Below are 26,146 nucleotides of genomic sequence, written 5' to 3' on the forward strand. Positions count from 1 at the left end.
TTATAGCCCTTTTACATCTAAACTCCCTTTCCATGGACCTGCCCCCTTAACAACACTACTAACCAACCTACTGACATAGAAACTTCCTCTCTACACTTTGATTTCCCAATGAACGCTCTCGCCCCCACCAAGGAATCATTAGCAGCAGTTGAGGCTAACAAAAGAGTTTCTTCATAGAGGTAACACCATAACCTCTTATTTCTCTTCTACCGATAAATTATGTTAACAAAGATTTTTTCGAGGAGTTGCCTATTCTTCTGGATCCCTATTGATATCAAAGCATAAGATTTCCTTGTCATGATTATCTATGGTTTCCTTCCTCTAGCAAAGAGAGGTACCACAATCAGCTTCATTAATAGACATGATGCTATGATCATCATCACACTGGATTGGGTATTCTTTGCTAGGCTCATATCCACACAATAAGACTTTATCTTTGGATCTCTATGTTCTTGAATCATGATAGATCAAACATTGAAGAATTATAATGCACATGTGAGTCCTTACTTTTATCTATAGTAAACTCTACTGATGTGTGAACCTCCTTTTGATTGGCATGTAAAGAGGATCCACTCTAAGTGTCGGTGATGCCTATATGTATATTTGTCCATATTCTTGAATGGTAAAAACTTATTTCCTCCACTTTGGATGGATACAAAACTCTTCAATCTTGGGTTTTTCTTTAGCTTTTCTATCTTTAAGTAGCTCCCCTCCCCCCCCACCCCCCACCTGATTTGCGGTCTTGGTGCAAACTGTAACATTCTCCCCCCACAACATTCCTTTCCCTACCATGGGGTTGTTGCAAGATCAGGGTGTCCAGTTTTATCCAGTTTGTGCTGGACTGGGACAATGCTTGGAGAGCAAATTTTGGGGGGCAAGGTACTTAAAATGAGATCAAGCAAATAATATAAAATACGCTTGTCCTTAAATTAACCCAATATAACTTAAATTAATATAAATTAGTCTAATTAATCAAAATTAATCAAAAATATGACGAAATGATAAACAAATGATCTTTCCATACTTAGAGTGATCCAATTTATTTTTCCATAGATGCACCATGACAAGTACACTAGTCCCTATAGGTTTTAGATGATTCACATCAAAAATGTAATTTTACTATTTAGATTATTAATATTTGCAGGCCTTCTGATAGTCTGGAAGAATTTTGAAATAGAGATCATTAAAAATCCAACCATTGGATTTGCAATTTTTACTAACCACCACATTCTCCTAATGTCTCAGTATCTACCCACTCTTTTGATCTACAAGATTGAGGATTTTAAGTGGTAGCTATTGTGGGTACAAAAAGTGGCGTATATTATAACACTTTAAAGACCTTGAAATATTTAAAGAAAGTAGACAAATATCTTAAAATTTTCTCAAAAAATCAAGTTAAGCTCCATATTATGTGAAGATCTAAGGTACAAAGTGGGAATCTCATACGAGTTTATATGTAAAAGATTTTAGCATTTTATGGAATCAGTTCAAATTTGGGACAGGGTGTATACATTAACTTTGTACCTAAGAAAATGAGGACTTTTGACTATCTAATGCTTAATCAAATTATGCAACTATATTTCCCATTTTAAATATGATGTTCCAACAAAAGAACTTGAAACAAAATTCTTTCATTTACTAGGAGACATTAGCTACTAAAGGTAAACAAATGCCTGTTTTTTTACTATTTACAGGGTGCCTGAGTGGACAAAACTGGGCACCCTGATCTTGCAACCACCCCATGGGAATTAGCTCCTCTCACTCTGGCATGGGGATCTTGATTGGATATTCCGAAGAACACTCCAACGGTTGTAGTAAAGAAGAAACCGTTATATATTCAATCTTTGTGCCAGGGCTTTCAAGCCATAACAAAGTTCCGAGGACAAAACTTACATTATGTACGGGGGATGTTAACCATTAGCAGAAGCATTCTCTACTACACACAAGAGTAGCAATAAGTTTCATGAAAAGGCACTATAAAAGTTGTAAAGGTTATAAGTAAAGCTAGACATTGACTAACCTTATTACTTAGGTTTTAAGTTTAGGTGCCTAAATATGAATAAAGGGCCAATTGTATACAAGACACTTTAGGTTTTAAGTTTTAGGTGCATAAATATGAATAAGGGTCAATTGTATATAAGACATTTTTTTGTAATGAAATGACATAATATCCCTTTGTGCTCAATGAGTTCTTGTATCTCCTTGCTCTTACTCTTATATATGTGTGTGTAAGAGAGAAAGAGAGGGTTGAGATGAGATGCTTGTTTGCTCCTAGCACATCCTTAAGATCGTTTCAACCTCATGAATATCAACATCCACTACAACATGTCAGGGACATAGCAGTGTTTCAATAGCATTTTGTAAAATGGGTGATGTTAGGGCCTTTTAATGCTGCTGAACTGCTATATTTGCTGAGCAGCAAAAGTCGTTGCTCAGCAGCGAAAATCGTTATTTATTAGCGACAAAGAGAACATTTCTTGAGCAATGAAATTTTGCTGCTATTTTCACTGAGTAGTAGCAAAAATAGCAGCAAAATTTTACCATCCATAGTAGTAACCTATGAAACGTGTACTCATGCCTATTTCATCGCCATTGAAAGACAATGTCATTTGAAATGTCTTTCCCCTCTTTGGTATTTGGTGTAGATAAGTATCGATTCCATCTCTTCCACCTCTCCCATCCTATGCTCAAGCAAGGTATATGCTCTTCATATCCCTCTCCTATGCATATAAGCTTTCCATGAAAGCTTCACCTCTATCTCCATCTTCCTCTCCTATTATGTAAACTAGCTTTCCATGAAAGCTTCACCTCTATCTCCATCTTCCTCTCCTATTATGCAAACTAGCTTTCCATGAAAGCTTCTCTTTCCCCTCTCTTGTAAGCTATTCCCCTCTCTCTTGTAGTTTAATGCTAACCATAGCTTCTACTACATAGAAACCCTAATCAAGAGCTTTGATGGAAAGCTCTCTATTATGATTTTTATTTAGAATCTAGGGTTAGGGTTTTGCATAAGCCATAATCTTTCTATGAGAGTTAGGGTTAGATATACTTCTCCTCTTCTTCTCTTCTTCTCTTGCTCTTCTCTTTTTCCACTCCTCATGTAATAAAATTTTGTTTACTCCTAATTTAAAATTGTATACTATTTTTTTCCATCTTGGTTTGATTTTGTAAGGTCTCCTTCTACATCTTCAAATGAAGACTTATAAGCCTCATAAGGTAAGAGATCTCTCTCTTTTACCTTGTGTTTTGTTTTTGTTTTTAATATTTTTATATGTTTTAGGATGTATTTATGTTTTAGGTCTTATGCATAAGGCTTAGCCTCATGCATGACGCTCATGTATTAACCTAATATATGTGGCACTAGGCTAATGCATGAGGCCTAATCTTATGCATTAGCCTCATGCATGAGGCTCATGGATTATCCTTATGCATGAGGCTTAGTCTTATGCATGAGGCTCACTTAGGCTTATGCATAAGCCTTTAGGCACATGAGACCCATGCACGCATGAGGCTTATGCTGCATAATGCATGAGGTTAATGCTTTCATACACATGCATGAGGATAATTCGTGCATTAACCTCATGCATAAAGGCTATGCATAGCGTCTAAGCATAGAAGCTCTAGAAGCTCTAGAAGCTCATGCATAAGCCTCTAAGCATATAAACTCATGAGGCTCTATGCATAAGCCTCTATATATGGGCTTCTATGCATATAGATCCTCATGATTTTCTATGCATAAAAGCTCACGCAAATGCCTCATGAGCTTCTGTGCATAGAAGCTCATATGCAAATGCCTCTATGCATATAGGCCTAGTGCATTGTATAAGCCATGCATAGAGTCTCATGAGTTTCTACACATAGAGGCTTATGAATGTGCATGAGCTTCTATGCATATAGGCAAGAATTAGCCTCATGCATAGAGACTGATGCATAGAGCCTCAAGAGTTTCTATGCATAGAGACTTATGCATGAGCTTCTATGCATATAGGAAGCATTAGCCTCATGCATTATGTGTAAGCCTCATGCATGCATAAGTCTCATGCATAATGCATGCATCGTATACATTATATGCCTCATGCATTATGCATGAGCCTATTGCATATGGCCTCATGAGGCTAATGTATAAGCCTCATTCTTAGGCTAATGCCCCTGACGTGCTATATTGTCTTTACTAATAAGTAGGGCACATGTAATTTTATGTTTTATCTCACCTAATAAGTAGGGCATATGTTATTTTTATCTCACCTAATATTTGAACCCTTTTATTTTTATAGGATATTTTCACATAAGGTAAGAAACCCTCTCCTCCACATAAGGTGAGCAACCCTCTCTCTCATTTTTTTGCAACAATAAGCCTTTCTAAGTTTTTGTGGTCCAACACCTTACCCTTCCTATATATTCAAGTAATCTCTAAACCGTAAACCCTTTCTATTACTTGTACACATGCAAGTGCTATTAATGATACACCATCGGGTGCTATGGGAGTTTTTTTTTCCATGTTACTAGTATGCATAAGAGGCTCTATGCATAAAGAGGCATCTATGCATAGATATATTATGTATAAGAGGCCTCTTTATACATAGAGGGGTCTATCTATAAAGAGGCCTCTATGCATAGAGATATTATGTATAAGAGGGGTCTATCTATAAAGAGGCCTCTATGCATAGAGATATTATGTATAAGAGGCCTATATACATGCATATTAGAGCATACACATACATCTAATATGCATGCATGCATATATGTAAAGCTCTAATATGCATGCACATAGTTATACTTTATGCATGTAGAGAGCATACATAAATCATATATATGTATGCATATTAGAGTTACGCATGCACAGACAATACATATGTTCTATACATGTATATTAAAGCTATGTATGCTCTATTTGTGCTCTAATATGCATGCATACTCTATCTCTGCTCTAATATGCATGTATACATGCATATGTTAGCTTTATGCATGCTCTATGTATACAACATGCAAAGCTCCAATAATATGCATGCGTAGAGAATGCATAACAGACTTCTATACTCTAATAGAGATTGCATAAGAGACTTTTATACCTATACGCATTGCCTCTGCTTTATGATTGTAGGTATCCTTTGTTTTGATCCATATATGTGCTTTATGCATGCTAATATGCATACATACAACATGAAAAGCTCCAATAATATGCATGCTTAGAGAATGCATAAGATGCTTCTTATTTGTTTTAGTTCATATGTATGCTTTATGCATACATACAACATGAAAAGCTCCAATAATATGCATGCTTAGAGAATGCATAAGATGCTTCTTATTTGTTTTAGTCCATATGTATGCTTTATGTATGCTCTATGCATACATTCAACATGTAAAGATCCAATAATATGCATGCTTAGAGAATGCAAAAGAGGTTTAGAGAATGCATAAGAGGTTTAGAGAATGCATAAGAGGCTTCTATGACTATGCATTGCCTCTACTCTTTGTTATGGTCCAACACACTGGTGCATAGCTCTAATATGCATGCATAGAAAATACATATGTTCTATGTATGCATATAAGAGCTATACATGCATAGAGAATTCATATGTATTCTCTATACATGCATATATATACTATGTATGCTCTATGTGTGCTATAATATGCATATTTTTACTCTATACATGCATATATATACTATGCATGCTCTATGTGTGCTCTAATATGCATATGTATGCTATGCATGTTCTATGTATGCTCTAATTAATATGCATGCATACATATGTATGATTTATGTATGCTCTATGTAGACTATGCATAGGAGTTTTAAGTATTTATGTTTATGCATAGATAGATGGAAAACAACTTGCAACGCAATGTTACACATGAAGGAGTAGGTATCCCAACAGTCTTTGTAAATTATATCTTATCTTTTAAGAAAACACTGTTACCCTATAAAAACATAAAATCAATCATTATTTGTTTGTATGTCTATAGCTTGAAGTAGTGGAATACCTCTCTTTGCATGATGAATATGATTTTGCATTACAAACGAGGTTTGAAAGCTCTCTTTGAAAGGCTGCAAAATGAAGGATGGATTATTATTTCTTTCCCTAAAACCATAACCTCTTTGTTTTTTCAAAACTGAGTTTCACTTGTGTTAGTTTTGTTATTAGGATCATGTTACTACGAACCGTGTTACTGCAAATGGTGCCCAAGTGCAAACAGAAAGTAATAAAGGTGAAGCTGTAAGGGACCTCGATGCAGCCTCTAACTCCATACATTTTCATTATGATTTATTGTGTTGGCCGTATGGCCAAAGGCCTTACCATTGGCCTTGCGTATAAATCTAATGTAATCACATCCTATTTCAATCTTTCCATTGGATATCTAAAGCTTGTAGTCTTGCATGCACTTGAATCATTGCCATGTGTTTTCAATAATACTTTGGCTTTTTGTACACCAAGTGAAACACTAGTTGGGATCCCAAACTTCTTATCAAGCCTCTAATCTAAGCCATTATCCCCATCAACAATTGAATGACCTAGTGAAACATTAAGCATTATGAAAGGTTGATCCACCTTCTCCTTTCATGATACATGTGAATTTGTTGAATTTTCAGCACCACATATAGTACCACCAAGAATTGCTAGCATACTGCCTCAACCTTCCTGAGACGAAGCCCTAACCACTGCTAGAGGACTCTCTAGGTTCACTAAGCACATGTGTTCCATTCACAATGTTATTTACATTAGCCTCTATGGAATCCTTCATTGGTTTATACTAGCTACTCATCTCATCAAAAAAACAACATCCCTACTCACTCGCTTCTCACGCGTAGTGGGGTTTATAGCATCTATAATCTTTCTACTCAAGGGAATATCTAATACCTATACATTTTTCTACTTTGGAATCCAATTTACTTCTTACCCTATATGATAGAAGTACATATGCAATGCACCCAAACACTTTTTAAGTATGCAATATCTTATTTTTTTCCACTAAATTTATGTTCAGTCATCATGCCATGAACTGCTCTGCAATGGGGGTTGCTGCTTCTTCATAATGTAAACTATAGTTACTATTACTTTAGCCCAAAGATAGTGAGGTAAAGATAGTGACGTATTATCCAATTAATTGGGCCCACCTTGTCAACTACGTAAGTATAATGGTTTGATAATTAAGTTTACAAACATGTGACTTGTGGCTTGGTAGCATGTAGCTTATGGCTTGGTAGCATGTAACGTATGATTTACCTATATTTATGTAAGAAATTATAGAACAGGCTCGAATGACGACAAAGGGGAAGGAGGCAATAGTGGGAAAGATGACAAGCTTTTTGTAAGAGCTTGGCTTTAATGTTTTGCAACTTAGTAATGTAAACGATGCTCTCAAAAATAATATTAGTATAATCATATTTGTGTGTAAAAGTTTGTCTTACTTTCGAACACCTTTCCTTCAGTATCTCTCAAATCTGAGTACCTATTGTGGTACCAATGACCCCAATCTGTCCCATTCTCTCTCTCTCTCTCTCTCTCTCTCTCTCTCTCTCTCTCTCTCTCTCTCTCTCTCTCTCTCTCTCTCTCTCTCTCTCTCTCTCTCTTTGTAATAGAAGATATATTACCAAAAATTACTTTACAAATGTCCACATGGCCGCTATGTGATGTACTAGCTTTCCCTCATCACTAATTACTCTGAACCACCACAGGTGTAGCTCAGAGTACCCTCATCCAATATATAGTCGTGTCATTCTCCACCATATGAGCTGACCACAAGGAAGAGACTTGTCACAATAGTAACCCTTTTATACGACCTATGTGAGTTGTAATACCCACTTTTGCATCGAATATGAGGGCATTCCTAGTTAACCAGATATGCCACAAATCTATCCACCTGAATGTTCTGGGTTTTTGTCTATTTGGAATCTTGCCAAAAATCCAATCTTTAACCTTTATGGGCCTATCTGTCAACGGAATCCATACGCGATAAAGGAAATCCCACACCTTCTTTTCCATCGGACATGAAATGAAAAGATGCATGCATGAAGCATGTAGTATAAAACACACAATTACCAGAAGCAATCCGTCGCTTTCGCAAATTGTTCCCCACCAATGGTAGGCCTCCAACTAGCATGCGCCATAGGAACACCTTCCCTTGATATGAAATCTTAGACCACTAGCCCTGTAAGATTACTTCCTTTCACCAAGCCCTACTTTTCCTGATGTTCCATACCCTATTAGCCTTCTCAGTGATCCAACGCTTATCTTCCACCATCATATGATACACTTGATTTGTTGTACGCTGGACAATGTCTTGAGGCTTTCTAAATGCCCAATCTAACCAAGGGTGCTTATCCTCGAACTGAGGAATATCACCAAAACGATGTAAGGCCCGCCCTCACCTTCTCTCATAACTATACATATCCACATGGAACCCAAAAATATTGGCGGATTTTTTGAAAAGACAATAAGCGGCCTCTACGTGGCAACAAAGCATCCATAATTCTCACCAGTCCCAATTGAACAATTCTATTGAATTTTGGTCACTTAACAAGTTTGTCAGGCCACTCCAGAATTCGTGAAGTAGCCAACACCTCACCTGCCCCCCAAGTAATTCAACTGCAAGCTGATCTCTAAAGGCTTCCATTTAGTGTGTGCCAACACCTCCTTCCATGAGACTCTCTCTATACACACACACACACACACACACACACACACACACACACACACAAAGTTAGTATAAGCATCTGAATAAGTGTTTGTATAAGCATTGGTTTAACCAGAGTTGGTAATAACATCATTATGTGTGTCGGTATATTCCCATTTTGACGCACACATCAAAGCTTATTCCGATGCTTATATTGATGCCCTCTTTTCTTGCACTTATATCGACTATCCTATACCAATGCTTATACCGATTATGGGAGAGGAAAAAGGTTTTTAAAAAAACCGGTCAATATGGGCACCGGTGTGGGATCATTCCCTTGTAGTGATGGTGAAAACTTCATCAATCCGAGGAGCTAGCCTAGGATTATTCAGTGTACATTCAAATGTGCATGAAGGAAGGACATTGTAACACTATAGAGGGTCAAAATATTCTCATGCTAATTGGTTAGAATTATGTACATGGAAGACTAGGACCCAAAAATACTTTATCATTAAGGACTTTAGCATGCATCTTGAAGAGTATACATTATTGGTGATTTACAAGATGAAAATGTAAATAGTTACATAAATAGTTGTGCAAGGATTCCAAAGAGAGAGTTAATGTATGCTTTGTCTTCTATCGCCATGGTACAACCGGGAAAAAGGAATGTACATGTAGCTGATTGAGGCTACATTTATGTAGAAGCAATACATAGCTGATTATGGCTACATTTATGTAGAAGCAATACATAATCTCACTACTATAGAGGAACTATTTGATGATTATGATTTCTAATGTAATTTCAATTATAGTTTATAGTGTTTCTTAACACCACCACTTCTAAGAAGTTTTTAATGTCTACATATTTGAAATATTTAGTGGTACAAATGTCGATCCAAATATATTATGGTATTAAAGATTAGTAACTTTCAAATATATTATAATTTTTTTGAACAGTCCTTATGAATAGTACAGCATTGCAAAGTTTGGATGGTTCTCGTAGTTTTTCATTGTTTAAATAATTCAAATGGTAACTTAAGTGGTATTTTTGACTCAGATTGTAACTTCATTGGTGTAACATACCCATCTTCACAAATAAAGAAATGTTCATGTAATAGATAAATTTATGAGTTTTTATGGTATAAAAATCAATGATTTTATTATTTGAGTCATTTCTACTTAGAATCTTCAAATTCTGAGTCCAAATTTGGAATCTGTGCGCGATTTTATCCTAATATAGGATTTTACAACATCCAAAACGGACACCGGATCAAGCTTATACGCAAATTTCAGTCATTTTAGTTAAAAAGCGACGACCTTTAAACCTTAATAAATGCAAGGCCGGGCGTCCGATTGACGAACGATCTGAATCCCAACGACCAGGAGAACCTCCCGGATAAAAAAAAATTTCACCTCCCCGGGGCGGTTTGATACGCAAATCGAGGCAGGCGCTCCAAATTTGGGGACCCCGTCCCAAAATTTGGACCGTACACACTTACCAGGGTGCCCATACGATGCCCGCACAAGAACCAAAGGACGACCGTCCACTATGTGGTCCACATGTACAGCTATGTGGACACCCATGCTGCCCCATACCAGATAAGGTACATGCGTACCACTCCTTTCCCTGATAATCGACACCGTACCTTTCCCCTAGACCCATGTAGGCCACTGATCCATAGCCTTTGATGGTACACCGTCCTTTCATCCTTGCTTTGCGCAGCGCCCGTATCCATACCCCACAGCTATATAAACCCCCGGACAGGCATTTCTGCGTAGCGTATGCCCTGTTGTACCGCAGTCCGTCCCTGTGCAGTGTACTTGCTGTAGTACAGCCGCCCCTTGCAGCCACCCCTCTCACACCCCCTCATTTGCCTCTTTTCAGAGATAAGGCAATTTTCCTCCATCCCCCTCTTGCTAGAAGAGGCAGTGTCCTTAACTCTTCTCCCCTGTGTGAAGAGACTCACAGCAGCCCTCAGTCCTTCTCCCGTTTAGCAAAACGTTTTTGTCTTAAGGACATCTCACAATCCCCCCCCATTTGCATAGACTTTAATAAGAGGTTTTTGCCTTAAGAAAGGGTTCATGCGCTATAGTCTTTTGCTCATACGATGAGCAAACGATCTCAGAATTGAGATCCGACTGAAGCGTTTCGACCGTAGCAGCGAGCCCTACAAGTCGACGTCCAAGATGGCCCCATCTCGAAAACGTCCGAATATTGCCTCGAGAGGAGTGCGCAGCAACGAGATTAGGGAAGATGCTCCCGATGCGGCTCCAACCCTCCCTTTTCAAGCTCCTCAAGGAAATGGTGGCCAGGTTAGTTTGGTTATATTTTAAAGAAGAGTTTTTTTTTATATTAGCGCTAATAAATATGTATCTTTTCCTTTTAAAAATAATAACATAAAATTGTATGAAGTTACGAATTGTGTGATGCTGTATTCAATAAATTGCATTGAAATTATTATCTTTAAAGAGTGCAAGTTTTTCCTGGCTTCAACGCTAACTCCGTTCCGTGCTTGTGTAGCCGGGCGGACGGCGTCGTTAGCAAAGCTCGGGAATGGCCCAAGGTATCCCTCATACCATTGGGAGAATAAGGTTCGTCGATTGAGGCGAGAGGTTATGATGCTGCCTAGTTCTGAGGGCCCAGGCTAGTGCGGTAAATAAGCCCACCCTAGTGTGCAGACATCCCTCTAAGGGGCGGGAGGATCGAGCGATGGAGCCTGAGAGGGCGACAGGCCAGCTTGAGGTGTATGGTCCCGTAGGGTTTTGCCCAGCATGTAGAGGCTGGAAGGCCGAATTCTAGATCATCGACAGACTAAAGAAAAAGAATAAGAGAGCCGGTTTGGCTTGTATGGAATTGATTCATGTATAAACTTTATATATATATATATCTTGTCTTTGGCATGATTGTATTGTGTAAAAAGGTTGTTTTAACAAACCTTGTGAAAAGGGCCTTAATTAAGGAACATGCTTATTTATGTCAAACAGTGTGGTAGGATTAATTAGAAAACAAATTGACGCGTGAGTAGGGTGGAAAGTGGGAGGATGGAATGCCCCGATGGCACCATCTACGGACGGGTGGACCCAATTAGTCGGGTAGCTTTCCAACAGATTAAGTGAAAGTCCTACGCTAGATAATTAGGTTCTTGGGCAACTCTATTCTAGAAGACTAGGTCAGCGGGCTGTGCCTTGCATGGATGAGAAAAAAAGCGTTGCCTCTAGAAATCAAGTCTAGTAGTTGCCCAATTTATAATAAATTACCCTATGGGTGATTTGACTTTTAGAAGATCACGCTTCCCCTGCGGGATAGGACTAGGTCTTACCTATGAATCGTATCCTTGAATCTTTACATGGTCAAGGTGTCGATAAATAGGAAATTCTCTCTAAGTTAAGACTTAGTGGACTATCTTAAGTGTTTCTCCTATTTTAGAAGGGGAGAACCTTACAATTGGTATCTTTTCATTGTCTAAGTTATGTAGATGATAGCTTAAGTGGTATTTTGACTCAAACATGTTAGTGCTTCTATAAAGAGATCATGAACTTTGTCTAAGTTATTATATTGGAGTACCAAGTCTGAACAATCTTGATATATTTTATGTTTTTAATATAAACTTAGGGGGTTACATTGAGTAAGTGATTCCAATAGAAAGTGAAGTAGTTTCAATGTATGGAAGCCATTTTTTTAGCATGTCTTTATTGTAATAACTTAATGTAATCCAAATCTAGAGGATTTTAACACTTCTTTCTAGATGATTTTAACGAATATATTCCAAATCTAGACAATTTTAACACTTTGTTCTAGTCAACTTTAACCAAAAAAAAAAATAGTCCAAATCTACTAAAGTGGGAATTGGAACCTTCCCAAATTTCCTAACATGGTGTACTTAGGGGAAGTAAATGTATGTTAACAAGTAAAAGGGAAGGAAATTATATAAGAGAAGGAAAGCTGGGAGGACAAAGAGGAGATAAACAAGGAAAGACATGCGAGCATAAAGAACAAAGAGGGATAAACAAGGAAAGAGGTGAGAACATAAAAAAGCTAGAAGGATAAAGAGGAGAACATGTGAGCATAAGCTATCTAAGATGTTTTTTTAGAGAAGTATAAAAATAAAATTGTTGCCCTATGTATTTGAATTATGTCAAAAGAAAATATGTGAACAAGCTGGGTGTGACAACAAAAAAAAGAGGTAAATTATACCCTTGTGTGTAAGATAATGTTGGTCCTCTTAGTACTGAGGTCATGTTGAAATTGTCTTGTCACTTGGGGATGCATTACATATAGCTCTTCCTCACAAGGTGATGATTAACGGTAGATCATTTGCATGTGCACTACAGTATGGTTCATTCAGAACACAAACACAATAAAGTATGGTTTTTCTCTTACTTTCTATTATTAAATCACAGTAAAAAGAATGGTTCATTCACAACAACACAAACACAATATAGTGTGGTTTCAGATATAGCACATAAACATAATATAGTATGGTTTCACATACAACACAAACACTATATAGTATGGATTCACTCTTCTTTCTATTATTAATCACAAATTCATAAATTGATTCATTTACTCACTCAGAGATGCATCTCCTATCAAAGGATGCTTTTAGCATTCTTTATGGTGTAGGAAAAGGCCATGGAGACGCCTTCCCCTAGAAGGAAATGGGGAGCTGGCGCTAGTAGCGAGTGACCCATTTTCCTAAGGGAAAGGCTAACCCATGGCCTTTCCCGAGACCATCATGGTCTTGGGTAGTGGAACAATTTTTTAAAATTCTCCTTGTTGATGTGGCAAATTTTTATTAGCTCTCTATATTTTAAAATTCCATGTGCTGATGTGTCAATGTTTTATTGGCCTTCTATTTTGTAACATTCTCACTTATGTGTAATCAATTCATTTACTTTCATTTGAGTAAAATTCACACTGCTAATGTGTCAATATCCTATGGTACACTGCAGATTATCCCACTTTTAAAAAAAAAATTGCATAAACCTCTGCCAACCAGAGACCATTTCATGAGATGATCTCTGTCATGGCCACCTCCCAACAAGGCCCTCAATGAATCTACAGCCGCTGTGGCCAGTCCTCCTTGTCATCTACCGCCGTTGTGGCCAGTCCTCCTAAGGCTATGACTTTTAAAAGGATAAAAGATATATTTCACTCGGCCATATTTGTCACCTAGCTGAAAACTAGGCTTTATATGCTTCACCCTTTGACACAGCATCAACTTCACTTATGCAATTATTTCCTCCACCCATGTCTCCAAAATTCTAAGCATCACACGCTCCTTTACAAACCGACCCCACCCTTAAAAATTGTATCCTAAAAAAGTATACATCAATCTGAAAGAAAGGAAAACTACTCCAATAGAGAAGCACATTGCCATGTAGGATCTTCACTGGATAGGTCCACCACTTGACGTAGTACTACACCAAAGTTTAGTTGAACTCGCTCTCGATGCATTTAGGAACGTGCTTCATCAACCCATCTTCATCCATAGGAGGCAATTCTTCACAAGCATTGTGAACCAGTAATGTTCTATGGAAGACATTATTGAATGAAATAATATTAAGTAGCTCTAGCTCTTAGTTAGGCCACATCTTAACTTGAAAGGTCCATAAAACATTTGAGCAAGCTTGACGGTGGTGGTACCTCTTAATGAAGCTTACCTATGGTTGTGTACTGTCCAAGGCAAACCTCTTGGGAGTTGAACCTTCTTTGTTTTCTCACTTCTTGCTGCTATAAAGAACCTAGGAATGAATCTCCCACCACTGTTAAACTGATAATAGGGCTGTAACTCCACCATCAACATTTATCCTACTCGCCTTTTTTTCTTATTCTTCCCTTTCAGTGTGTGTTCACGCTCATAAATCACTGCTAGTTGCCTAGCTGCCTCCACAAGCTTAGGTCTAGTTGCCAAAGCATCGAAAAGAATGCTAGGTTTTATTTTAACCAACCTAGGTTTGATTTTAACCAACCAAGTGCATTGGTGTTTCCAATAGCACCCAAATCCAATTTGGGATTAGGACAGCTTAAAGACATAGGCTTTGAAGTCATAGAAGCATGTGTTCCAAATATTGTACGTGCCAAATCAACAACACAATTGTGTACTTCTGGTAGTCCATGCTTCCGGCTAGAATTCTCATCCTGTCTACCATCAAGAAATCACAAAACTCTTGCAAAACGCCATACATTTTCTGCCACAAATTCTTGCTTTTCACTTGAACAATTCCATAAGCCAATGCATCAGCATCGGCATCAACATCACACAGCACTCAATCACCAATACTAAGCAAGCAATTTTTATCCCCTTTAGCAAGATTTCATGTATCCACATGGAGTGCATTGAAATGAAATGGTGATTCCTTTTCTTCCAACCTCTTGAGATTTCTACCACACGAAACCACATACACAGCATTGCAATCTACAATCCGCCACCAAGAAGCTGTCCACAAGTCACCCCAACTCACATAAACTGCTCAAAGGAGTAGAAAGGCATAAACCTCTCAAACTCACTGCTAGTACAGCATAAAAACTCCCGTGATGAGTACCATTGTCCGATTAGCATTGCCCATCAAAGATCCACTGTACATGCATCTGCACTGCCATCAATGCTCCACCATACGAACATTGGCATCACCACCTCACATTATTAATGTTCCACCATACATCCATTAATGCATCATCATCAATAATCCATGTGCATGTTCATCCATTGTGTGACGTCTGTGTTAAACGTGTGTACGAAAGTGGGCTAGGGAATGTGTACGTGTGAGAGCAAGGACCACATAGGAGAAGTGTCGCATGTGTTGGTGCATGCAAGGACTGTGTATAGCATGTGTAAGGGACCAACAACAGAAGGCCTCTGGCCACGACAATTTATTGTCTGCAAGCTCTTCCCTACTATGTCCTGTACAAACAAAAACCCAAGATGGGACTGTCCACCGCTACGGGATGCACATCTTCCTCTCTCACTACCACAATCTACTGTCTACAAGGTCTTGGCTACGGCAACGGCAGGCTTCTCCTCCCCTCTGGTTTCTCATAGACCACAATCTCAGAAACCCTGATCTGCAGCCATGCTAGAGCTTCATGGCCATGGCTATTGCAACCGCTTCACCCCACCGACTTGCTCAGTCAACCTACTGGAACCTTGCATAGGATCTCTTGCCTGAAGAGGCCATGCTGCCAACCTAAGTCTCTCCAACTTGAATTCATGCACACCCTAATCTAAGCAAGCCTTAGGTATAAGGTCATATCTCAAACTTATGTGGTAGTCATGCTCTCAAGTACAAGACATGAATATCACAGATTGTTGGCTATCAATGATAGATCCTCCCATTTCATAGTAGGCTTTATACAGTCACATCTGCCTAATACAAGATTATTCCTCCTAGAGGCTTCACCTATGTCAAAAAGTCTTAGTCTTAAACCTTAGTTCATTTTCAGGAATTACAATCACCACAAGAATCCCTTCTTATTTTGGTAAGGTGCACCTGGTGGCCTTGCAATTGCATAAAATTTTGCAGAGTTAGTTACCTCAATGGTTGCTCGTCCATCATGTTTGATTTTCAAAACGTCACTTCCACCCTTAAAGCATGCATGCAAAATGTTGGCAGTATTACACACCCATTCTCTTTCAAGGTCCATGACAACCCTGCAATTCCATAAGCATCTTTCTTGTTCCATATAGTCGAGCGATAAAAGTATCATGTGTTCTCACTGACATGACACCTTGATCTCCTTAGGAATACAATCTTTGAAACTATAGCTTCTCACATCCAAGCATATAAAATCTCAAGACCGTGTTTTATCGAACCTCACTACACAAATTTTTATTTTAAAAAGATCCTTGCAGTTTTTACCAAACTTCTGACACCTAGACTTCCTGCCCTTGATTTCCAGACTTGAAGGTGCCATCAATTTCCCAACCCTTAAACATAGGGTTCTTTAGTCATCGTGAATACAGAATACCTCCCCAACCTCAGGCCATTGCATACTTCTGGGTCCAATTTCTTGCAGTCGACTCATACTTAGACCTATCCGTTTTATACATGTGGGCAATCTCAGGAACCAAAGGGTCATCCGGATTTGGATCTGTAAGCAAAGAGCAAATCGAGAGAAGGACCTGATCGCAGCACAGATGAGCAAATTTAGAAACACTGTAAAGAGCTTATCTGTAGGCAATGAGGTGACTTTGAGATCATATTTTCAAACATGAACCCATACATAACCCCCACTGCAAGAAGGGCAGATGTCATCTACCATCCCTCATGGGCAGGGAATCTCCCCCATCCATCCAATGTTGGGTGGGGGTTCAGTCTTCTAAAACCCTCAAGCTTTTCTTGTGCATTGTTTAAAGATACTGTTGGGATTAAAGAACACGTATCTATAGTACCTTTGAGATTGTCAAGGCAGGGCTCCACTGCTCCTTAAGAATATCCAGGCAAATACTGCCGTTGCTGTTAACGTTTGGATGGAACACTTTGGTCCTGAAGGCAACCTGAAAAAGAGCAAAAAGAGGCGCAAGAGAATGAAAGGTGGTTGATTGAGAGACATACAAAAAAACATCAAAGCCTAACACCATGCCTGCATTCATTGCAACTCTTCAAAATATCTTACTTGGTATATACCTTGGCACTGCACATAAGTGCATATTTGGGTTGCATTCAAGAAATTTGTGCCTCTTGTCAGTTCTTGTGAGTTGTGCATTTTGCAAAATGGCACAAAATGCAACAGATGTATTTGGTGTTTTGTCCCAAGAGGACAAACTTGATGGGAGCAATTACTCCTTGTGGAGTTTTATGGTCAGAAACTTGTTGGTTGCCAAGGGTTTGTGGGGTATGTCAATGGTGTGGAACCCCATCCGGCAGCCATTTCACCTGCCACTCTTGGCAGAGGTGCTCAGCAGGCTTCAACGCTTGCTCTTGCCACTCAAGAACAAGGAACTGCACCATAGTCACAAGGGACGGGGGACGGGGACGGGGACGGCCATATGTGGGGAACGGGGACGGGGGTAGGAACGGCACTTAAAAATTACTTTGTCAGTACCACCCACTCGCCTATACGGGCAAAGCTTGCATGTCCATGGCTGTGCACCACCTCCATGAGGGGATGGGGTGTGATTGACCTCATCCCACCATGTCCATCCCGTCGTCCTTCTACGGGTAGTTGGAACTTGAAGAGCCACTGCCACGAGGAGGATGCCATGGATGATGGATGCCTCCTTGTCACTTGATAGCTTGAGAGAGAGAGAGAGAGAGAGTGAGTGAGTGAGGCTTGAGCCTTGAAAGTTGAGGGAGAACTTGAGTGTGAGGATGGGTGTGTGTGTGTGTGTGTGTATGTGTGTGAAGCTTGAGAGAGTGTGTGTGTGAGGGAGTGTATCCGAGCGGCTGCAAATCTGCCCACCCGGTGTACTGCAAGAATCACGGATCAGGCGCCGGTGGCTGTGGCCCATGGCGACTGCCTCGCGCTCTGACAGAGCAACCTCGTGTATACATAAATATCCAGGGTCGCGTGCTAAGTCTGCCACTATGCGAACGACCAAATGACGAATCCCTGAGGCATCCACACTCCCGGGATCCAAGAAAAAATAAGCCAACTCCCATAGTCGGCCTATCACATCTGTCACCTCCAGATCGCTCACATGATGAGAAAACTCAACTGCCTGAGTCTTCAAAGTGCTAAGAGCGAGCTCTAGAGTCCACTTCCGGCCGCAAGGGCCACATAGAGGGAACGAGAAGGCCACCGCTGAATCAAGTGCCTCCTCCCCGCGGGCCGGAGGTATCACTACATGAACTCGGATGGGTGCTGGCTCATGGGGGCCCTCTACTCCAAAAAGCCATGTGAAGGCGTAATCAAAAGCCTCCGAGCGCTGTCTAATGCCGAGGCGACTCAGCCGACTGCGGATAGATGATATCCGTGAAGCCCGAATCGGCATGGTAGGTCTCCTCTGTGGTGCTCGAGCGAGGTCGGTGCTCAGCGTCCTCCGGACTGCAGGTGAACGCCAAGGGACTGCCAGGGCTCGGGTACTCGAACAGAACGCGGGGGCTCATCTCCAGCCGCGGGCTCAACCTCCTCAACTGACTGAGGCTGTCCAACCTGGAACATGCTCATCAAAAACAACATCTCTGCTAACGACAACCTCGTTCCGCTTCGGGTCATACAACCTGTATCCTTTGGAAAGAAAGTTATATCCCACAAAGACAAGCTTCTGGAACTTCGAGTCAAGCTTACCCCTCTACTTCTTTGGAATGTGAACATAGGCATCACTCCCAAACACATAGAAATGCGAGACATCTGGTTTCCTGCCAAAATAAGCCTCGAAGGGAGTCATGTTCGGTACTGAAGTCGTCGGAGATCGGTTGAGGATATGAACAGCCGTAGCCACAACCTCTCCCCAAAGTGGACGAGGAAGATCACAATGCCCCAACATCGTCCTTGCAATCTCCACCAAAGTCTAGTTCTTACGCTCAACCACCCCATTCTCTGAAGGCGAACCTGTATTGGCCAGCTCCTACTTGATGCCATGTTCCGCACAAAACCGCACAAACGCATTGGAAGAAAACTCTCGTCCTTTGTCAACCCAAAGAGTCTTTATTTGCAAGCCAAACTCTTTCTCCACCATTACATGTCACTCCTTGAACAAAGCAAAAGCTTGGTCCTTTTGGGAAAGGAAATTAACCCATGTGAATCTACTACAATCATCAACAAGCAGCATAAAATACAAAGAACCTCCCAAAGATGGGGTCTACATAGGTCCACACAAGTCAGTGTGTACCAACTCCAAAGGTTTCAAAGTGTCACAAAATTCCTTACATGTATGGCTCATGGAGTCTAACATGATGTAATTCTCTGGGACTAGCTATCTTGGAGATCTTTTGTATTTATGTTCTGGAAAGGTTCCAGAAGGATCATGAGCCCTAGACATTTTATCGAATACAACTGAGCAGATGGGTGTTACTTCTAGTGCACTCGTGTGGGTGCATGACTTTGATTTTATCTTTGGATGACTTGTATTGTTTGCCTGGACAATGCTTGAGATTTCTGCCTGTGTTGTCCAGGGGGCCAGGGACGCCTCGGCACCCTGTGGACGTGTATGTGCACACATGTTTGGGACTGACAAGTGGTCTACATGTGTTTTGCAGATGGTAAGTGTACCCAAAAACCCAATTTACAGTTTTATGGTTTCATATACTAATAATTATGGGTGCAGGTTCACACACACTTATAAGTGGCCGGACAACTTATATGGTATTCACACTGGGCAGGACCATTTTAATACATGTGGCAGCCATAAGGTGGGCACTGGGCTAGATTTGAACCAATTGATGGTAGGCGCCCCCTTCTGGACCAGAAAAGCACACGTGTACGCTATTTTCAGCAGGAAACCATATTATGGGAGAACAACTCTAGTTCTAGGGTAGGCGCCTGCTTTTCCTAGTGCATGGGAGCTGGTCCATTATTTCTACAGGCTGTTTACAGCCTTCTACTGCGACAAAAACCTAACAGGTGCATGGGAGGTGCTCGCCGAGCCCTTCTGCATGTTCTCCACTGCTGGCCAGCTGATTAACAACTTGAACAGAGGCTGGACAGATCATAAAAACAAAGAGGAAGAGCTGGTCGAGTGCATCTGGATAGTTTTCCTTCGGACCGGGGGATTCAGACTTGTGTATTTATTCGACACTTTGCTTTCTTACCTTCGTTGTTACATGATCTAACGAAGAAGAAAGTAGCATTCCGTTGGTCGGATCCCGAAAGACAGCTTTTCAGAAGTTGAAGGATGCCATTATATCAGGGCCCGTTCTTATTATTCCAGTTTTGCATATACCTTTTGTGGTCGAGTGTGATGCACGTGGAGATTGTTTGGGGACTATTTTGAACCAAGAGGAACATGCAGTGGCTTTTGAAAGCTGCCGCTTGCAACATGCGAAATTGTATTTGCAAGTTGCAACATGTGAAATTGTATTTGCAGGTTTATGAGAAAGAGTTGTTAGCCATTATTCATACCCTTCAAATATGGAAGCATTATCTTTTGGAGACTAAATTTATGGTAAAAACAGATCACCAAAGTTTACGGCACTTTCTTACACAGCCTAAACTCTCAGAACAGCATCTAAGGTGGGCAAACTTCTTGTCCATGTTCCATTTTTAAATTTTGCATACCCCAGGCAAGAAGAATTTGCTGGCGGATGCTTTGTCACGCATGCCTCAAGTGCATGCCGTAACTACCGCCTATCATCAGGACTTATCAGGGATGCAAGATATGTATGCTTTGGACACAGATTTTCAGCTTATTTGGGCTGATTTGAATCATGGTACTGATGTCCCATCTTCTTCGATTAGAGATGGGTTTCTGATGATGCAGAATCGTATTTGTGTAGTGCATGAATTATGCCAAAAGGTTATGGAAGAGTGTCATGCTCCGCCATATGCTGGTCATCGTGGTATTCTGGCTCCTACACAGGCTTTGGAAAGATATTTCTTTTGGCCAGCTCTACGCAAGGATATTGAAGCTTATGTGCGAGAGTGCATAGTGTGTTAGAAAGTCAAGTTTGACAAACACAAGACACCTGGTTTGCTTCAGCCCTTACCCATTCCACAGGAACCATGGGAAAGCATTGCTATGGATTTCATTATGGATTTGCCAAAATCGGCACATGGAAATGATGCTATATGGTCTATTATAGATCATTTTAGCAAACATGCACACTTTACTCCTGTGAGGAAAACAATCAATCCAGAGCACATGGCAAAGTTGTTCTTAGCTCAGATTTTCAAACATCATGGCATGCCCAAGTCAATTGTGGAGAATAGAGATCCTCGGACTACCAGTTTATTTTGGCGGGCATTGTTTGATAATATAGGCACAAAGCTAAGTTTTTCATCACCCTATAATCCTCAAACGGATGGTCAGAGTGAAATTGCAAATTCAGCTGTACTTGACTTGCTCAAGTGTTATGTATCAGAGCAGAAGTCAGATTGGAAAAAGTATTTGCCATTGGTTCAGTTTGCATACAATAACACGGTGCATTCTTCAACAAATAAGGCTCCGTTTGAGATAGTCTATGGCAAGGTGGTGCTTCCACCTATCTTGCGAGCAAAAGATGAAATCTTTGCAACAAATGAGTATGTCTGTGATTTGAATACTGCGTTTGCACAGGTTCCGACAGCCATAGAAAGATCTCAAGCTAAGCAGAAAAAAGAAGTTGTTGACAAACACAGGCGAGAGGTGGTTTTCAAGGAAGAAGATTGGGTATTACGTAAGTTTGAGAAAGCACGTCTTCGGAAACGGCCAAGTAAAGAAGGCCGATTTCCTAAGCTTTCAAACAGGTATCACGAGCCATTCTAAATGTTGCAGAAAATAAATGAAGTGGCATATAGATTGATATTGCCCGATCACTGGAAAATACACAATGCCTTTCATGTCAGTTTGCTGAGGCCTTATGTGGGACCACCTCCTATGGAGCCAATTTTGGAAGATCCACCAGAAGTCGATGAACTCAAGGAGGTATTGCAACCTGAGCAAATAGTTTTTCATAAAGAGCGCAAGCATGCAGATGGCAAGATAGTGCACAGGTATCTTGTGAAGTTTAAAAACTATTCGTCTATGGATGTAAAATGGATGGACGAGAATTATTTTGCGTATTATCCGGAGCTTCTGAAGGCCTACTTGGAAGCTTTTTAGTTGCGGTCAACTGCTTAGAAGCCGGGGTGAATGTCATAAAATTCCTTACAGCTTCTATTTTTCTATTGTTCATGTGTGGCATGTGGAGCCTGACATGACATACATGTATGGCTCGTGTAGCCTGACATGGTGCACATGTATGGCTCATGGAGTCTGACATGATGTAATTCTCAAGGACTAGCTATCTTGGAGATCTTTTGTATTTATGTTTTGGGAAGGTTCCGAAAGGATCATGAGCCCTAGACATTTTATCGGATACAACTGAGCAAATGGGTGTTTCTTCCAAATGTGCTAGCCAGTGGAGAATCCCTGGGCACCTGTGAAGTTGTATTTGGAAGCAGACTCCTTTTTGGTAATCTAACCATAAAAGGGAGGGGGGGCTCACCCCATCTTTTGGCCCCTAGCGTGGTGTACTATGCAAATTTGTCATCTCTTTTTGTCTGGCATGCTCGTATGTATTTTCAATTTTCGTGATTGATAAGATTTTCCGTGTACAGTTGCCCTTCCGTTTACACAAAGCCCACCTGGAAGCCTACTTCCGAAAAGATTCCCTGTGCTGCTTACCACGAATGCAAGAACTACAGCGTCCCTGCCTGCTGCCAACATCCGGCAAGCCAATCACCATCTGGTCCTGAAAAGCTCGCCACAACGCATCCACATTCAAGTGGCCAAACCAAAAGTGCCACAAGTCACCGATCTGAGTGCCTGTCAGAGAAGAGTGCTGAGAGTTTGTAGATACCGTTCTCCACTCCGCCTTTCCATACAACCTTGCCTGTTTCTCTGTCCCGTAGAGCAACAGAATGCTCCTCAAACTCCACCCGGAAGCCAGTCTTGCAAACCTAATGCACTGACAATACATGAAAACCAAGTGCGGGGACGTAAAGAATACGAGAGGAATGCTTCCCCTCTCTGTCATCTGGAATGATCTCCATCTTGCCCTCACTATGAATCGGTATAGTAGAATTGTCACCAATGAAAATGTGACCTGACTACCGTTTGAGATCCTGTAGGAACTTAGAGAAGGAGTCATGTGCCTGGAAGCACCACTACCAAGAATCCACTCCCGAGTAATCCCTGGGGGTGAAGCCAACTACCTCCTCGTTCGAAGAAGATGAAGCACCTGTGTCCAAAATCTCCAAGTGCACAAAGGCTAGAGTCTTTGCAGCTGACGTTGAAGAATCAGCACTCTTCCTAGTATTCCGCTTAGGACACTTCCTCCAATAGTGACCTTTCTCACCACAATCGTTACAGGTCGACCTTCAGTTTCTCATGGTCTGAATCGAGCTTCTTCTCAGAAGCCTTCTCCGACGAAGACTTCCCTTTGCCCTTATTGTTGTTATGGCCTTTCGACCATTGGCCAATCAAGGTCTCAAAACCTCCGCCCTGTGGAGGGTTCGTAAAACGCTCTTCCTGGTCCAAGACCATTGGCACAAGCTCTTCCCAAGTGATAATGCTGAGCCTGTCACTGGTGATCAAAGAGGAGTAAAAGGCTGAGTACTGAGAGGACAAATGAGCCAACAACGTGATGGCCATATCCTCTGAAGATATCTTTTTCCCTGCGTGAAGAACCTCATGTTGAAGAGCCTGCAGCTTGTTAATGTGCTCCCGCATCGTCGACGACTTTGCAGGATTCATCACCCGCATCTGAACTTCCAAGGAGATCTGCTTCATGGGTGATACCCTGTTGTACAGAGAAGCCAAATGCTGCCAAATCCCTAGATACTAGGAATGGAAAGTTGTGAGAACAATTGTGATGTGGTAGTGTGCTTTGTTTTTCTACAACTCATTCATTACAACCAAAGAGAATTTTTTTTTTTGTTTTTTGCATAAACTTCTGTTTCACGCCGTGAAACACTTTTCACGCGTGAACTGCTCTATGGAGAATTGGAACCATGTTGCTTTTTGTGGTATGTGTTTATGGTGGGGTTTATGTGTGGACCAGTACAACTGTTTTTTATGGCAAGATTTATGTGGGCCAGTAGAGCTGTTTTTTTTTTTTTGCATGTATGTACTATGGTTGTATGGTCAATGTAGTTGGCTTTTTGTTTGAATTTCTCTTAGCATGGACGTGTGGGAAGAAGTGAGCACAACCACACTGTGCCCAGCTGCTAGCTGATGAGCGCATCCACCACCACCTCCACAAAATTATCATCCATGCTTTTCCAATGTTGGGCAGCCCTTTGTTAGAGAGCGAATATGAGTCCCTTGAGAGAGTATAACCAGATGGCCCCTGCCTTCCAAGTGCTCATAAATACTGTCCAGCCATGGTGAAGGAGCATTGTTTGCTGGTGTAAGATAACCACCATGGGTACCTATTGACCAGTTCTAAAGATGTGTCCATCAAAGATATGTAATATAAATTTGGTGCTTCTCGTACTTTTGGACAAGCCTATCAAGCTGACCAAAAGAAAGAAGACAGTGATCACGTGATCAAAAATTGGATACCCATGTTACATGAGATCTGTCGAACTAGGGTTGTGAAGAATAGGAGAAACTCCATCCGGAGTGGGAGGACAGTGAAGCTGGAGGGTCTTTTTCTACAACTGCTGCTTCATCCTCGTCAAGGTGCACCACAGAACTCAAAAAGGCCTTGCAATTTCTGAATGGACAATTCTCTGACTGAAAGGGACTTGTGATGATTGGACAAGCTGGGTAATTACTTTGCCATTATCAAGTAAGTCTGCCAGTCAAATCAATAAAAAAACACTGACCCAAGATGTAATTACAAATAAAATAAGACACACAAGAAATTCAATGGGGAATATCTATCACACTCTATAAGGTACAAGAGACAGTAATAGCAGCCAGTTTGCACCTATCGGATCAAGTTTGTGCTTCCTTTCCAATCAATTTTATTTTATTTTAATAATGAGGAGACAATTTAATTTGCTGAGCTACTTAGGACTAATTATTGTGACTCTGATTGGGAAAAACTCCAGCCCTGTGAGAAGTCCTACCTTGGGAGGCTTGAAGGGGTAATCCGGGGGGAAGTGTATCGTCACCAGGAATATTCCCCCAGCATACGGGCTGTCTGTAGGCCCCATGATAGTAGCCTGCCAGTGAAACATGTCTTCTGCCACTGGACCTGGAAAACCCACACACACACACACACACACACAACACACACACAAGCCATTTATTCCAGTCCAAAGCCCGATATAGTCAGCCCAAAGGGAATCAAACCCAATATACACAGGTAGCAACGAACGTAATATACCCAGACCAATGGGGGAATCTCAAAACACCCAGACCAAAAGGGAACCTAAAGGCTAAAGCCTATACTCATACCGCCCAAATGAGAGAAACCCTAGTCTCGAGTTGCACCCTGATCTCAAAAGAGCCTTCTTACCGGCGCTGCAAGAGGTGGGGGGATCTTTCTGCAGATCCTTGAGCTCCTTATGAATGCGCTTGGAGGCCATGTATCACAACCACCAACAGAGACTGAGGGCAGGCCGGGAAGAAGACCAACAGAGGGGAAAATGCCGGAGAGTAAGAAATACGAGTCAATGTGTAAGAGCCGGGGAGCCTTTCACACTCGTTTCATTGGGCACTGGCAGAACTCCGCCTTCGTTCGGTGTCTTCGCTCACACAGTTCGCGGACAAGTGAATGAGAAGAGGGCCTGCCCACCATGAAAAATGAGTTGCAAGTCAAAGCTAAGTCATAGATATGTGGAAACAAAGGAGAAACTAAGGACATGGACTTGCCTTCATTAAATGCTAGCTTTGTTTGTTGAGGATATTTTGTTACCTTTGAGTGCCAATCCTCTAGGGTAAACGTTGAGGATCGGGTGGCAGTTTGTTTCTTAAGTAAGTCTTAGATGTCCCGCTATTATACTATCATGTGCTTCAAT

General features: G+C 41.0%; 1 protein-coding gene across 1 annotated transcript; it reads right to left on the bottom strand.

The window, feature by feature from the left end:
* Nucleotides 1-16,270: 16,270 nt before the first annotated feature.
* LOC147634618 (ubiquitin-conjugating enzyme E2 28-like) lies at nucleotides 16,271-25,860 on the bottom strand. The gene is made up of 4 exons (XM_086803748.1): nucleotides 25,645-25,860; nucleotides 25,253-25,380; nucleotides 17,007-17,111; nucleotides 16,271-16,736 (listed from the first exon to the last, which is right to left on the bottom strand). Exons 1-4 carry the CDS (start codon nucleotides 25,712-25,714, stop codon nucleotides 16,593-16,595), a joined length of 447 nt encoding a protein of 148 aa, XP_086659874.1. The 5' UTR covers nucleotides 25,715-25,860; the 3' UTR covers nucleotides 16,271-16,592.
* Between the last annotated feature and the right edge of the window lie 286 nt (nucleotides 25,861-26,146).

This window comes from Cibotium barometz, chromosome 10 (assembly GCF_041138505.1).
Source record: "Cibotium barometz isolate CiBa-2024 chromosome 10, ASM4113850v1, whole genome shotgun sequence".
In the NCBI taxonomy this organism is placed as follows: Eukaryota; Viridiplantae; Streptophyta; class Polypodiopsida; order Cyatheales; family Cibotiaceae; genus Cibotium; species Cibotium barometz.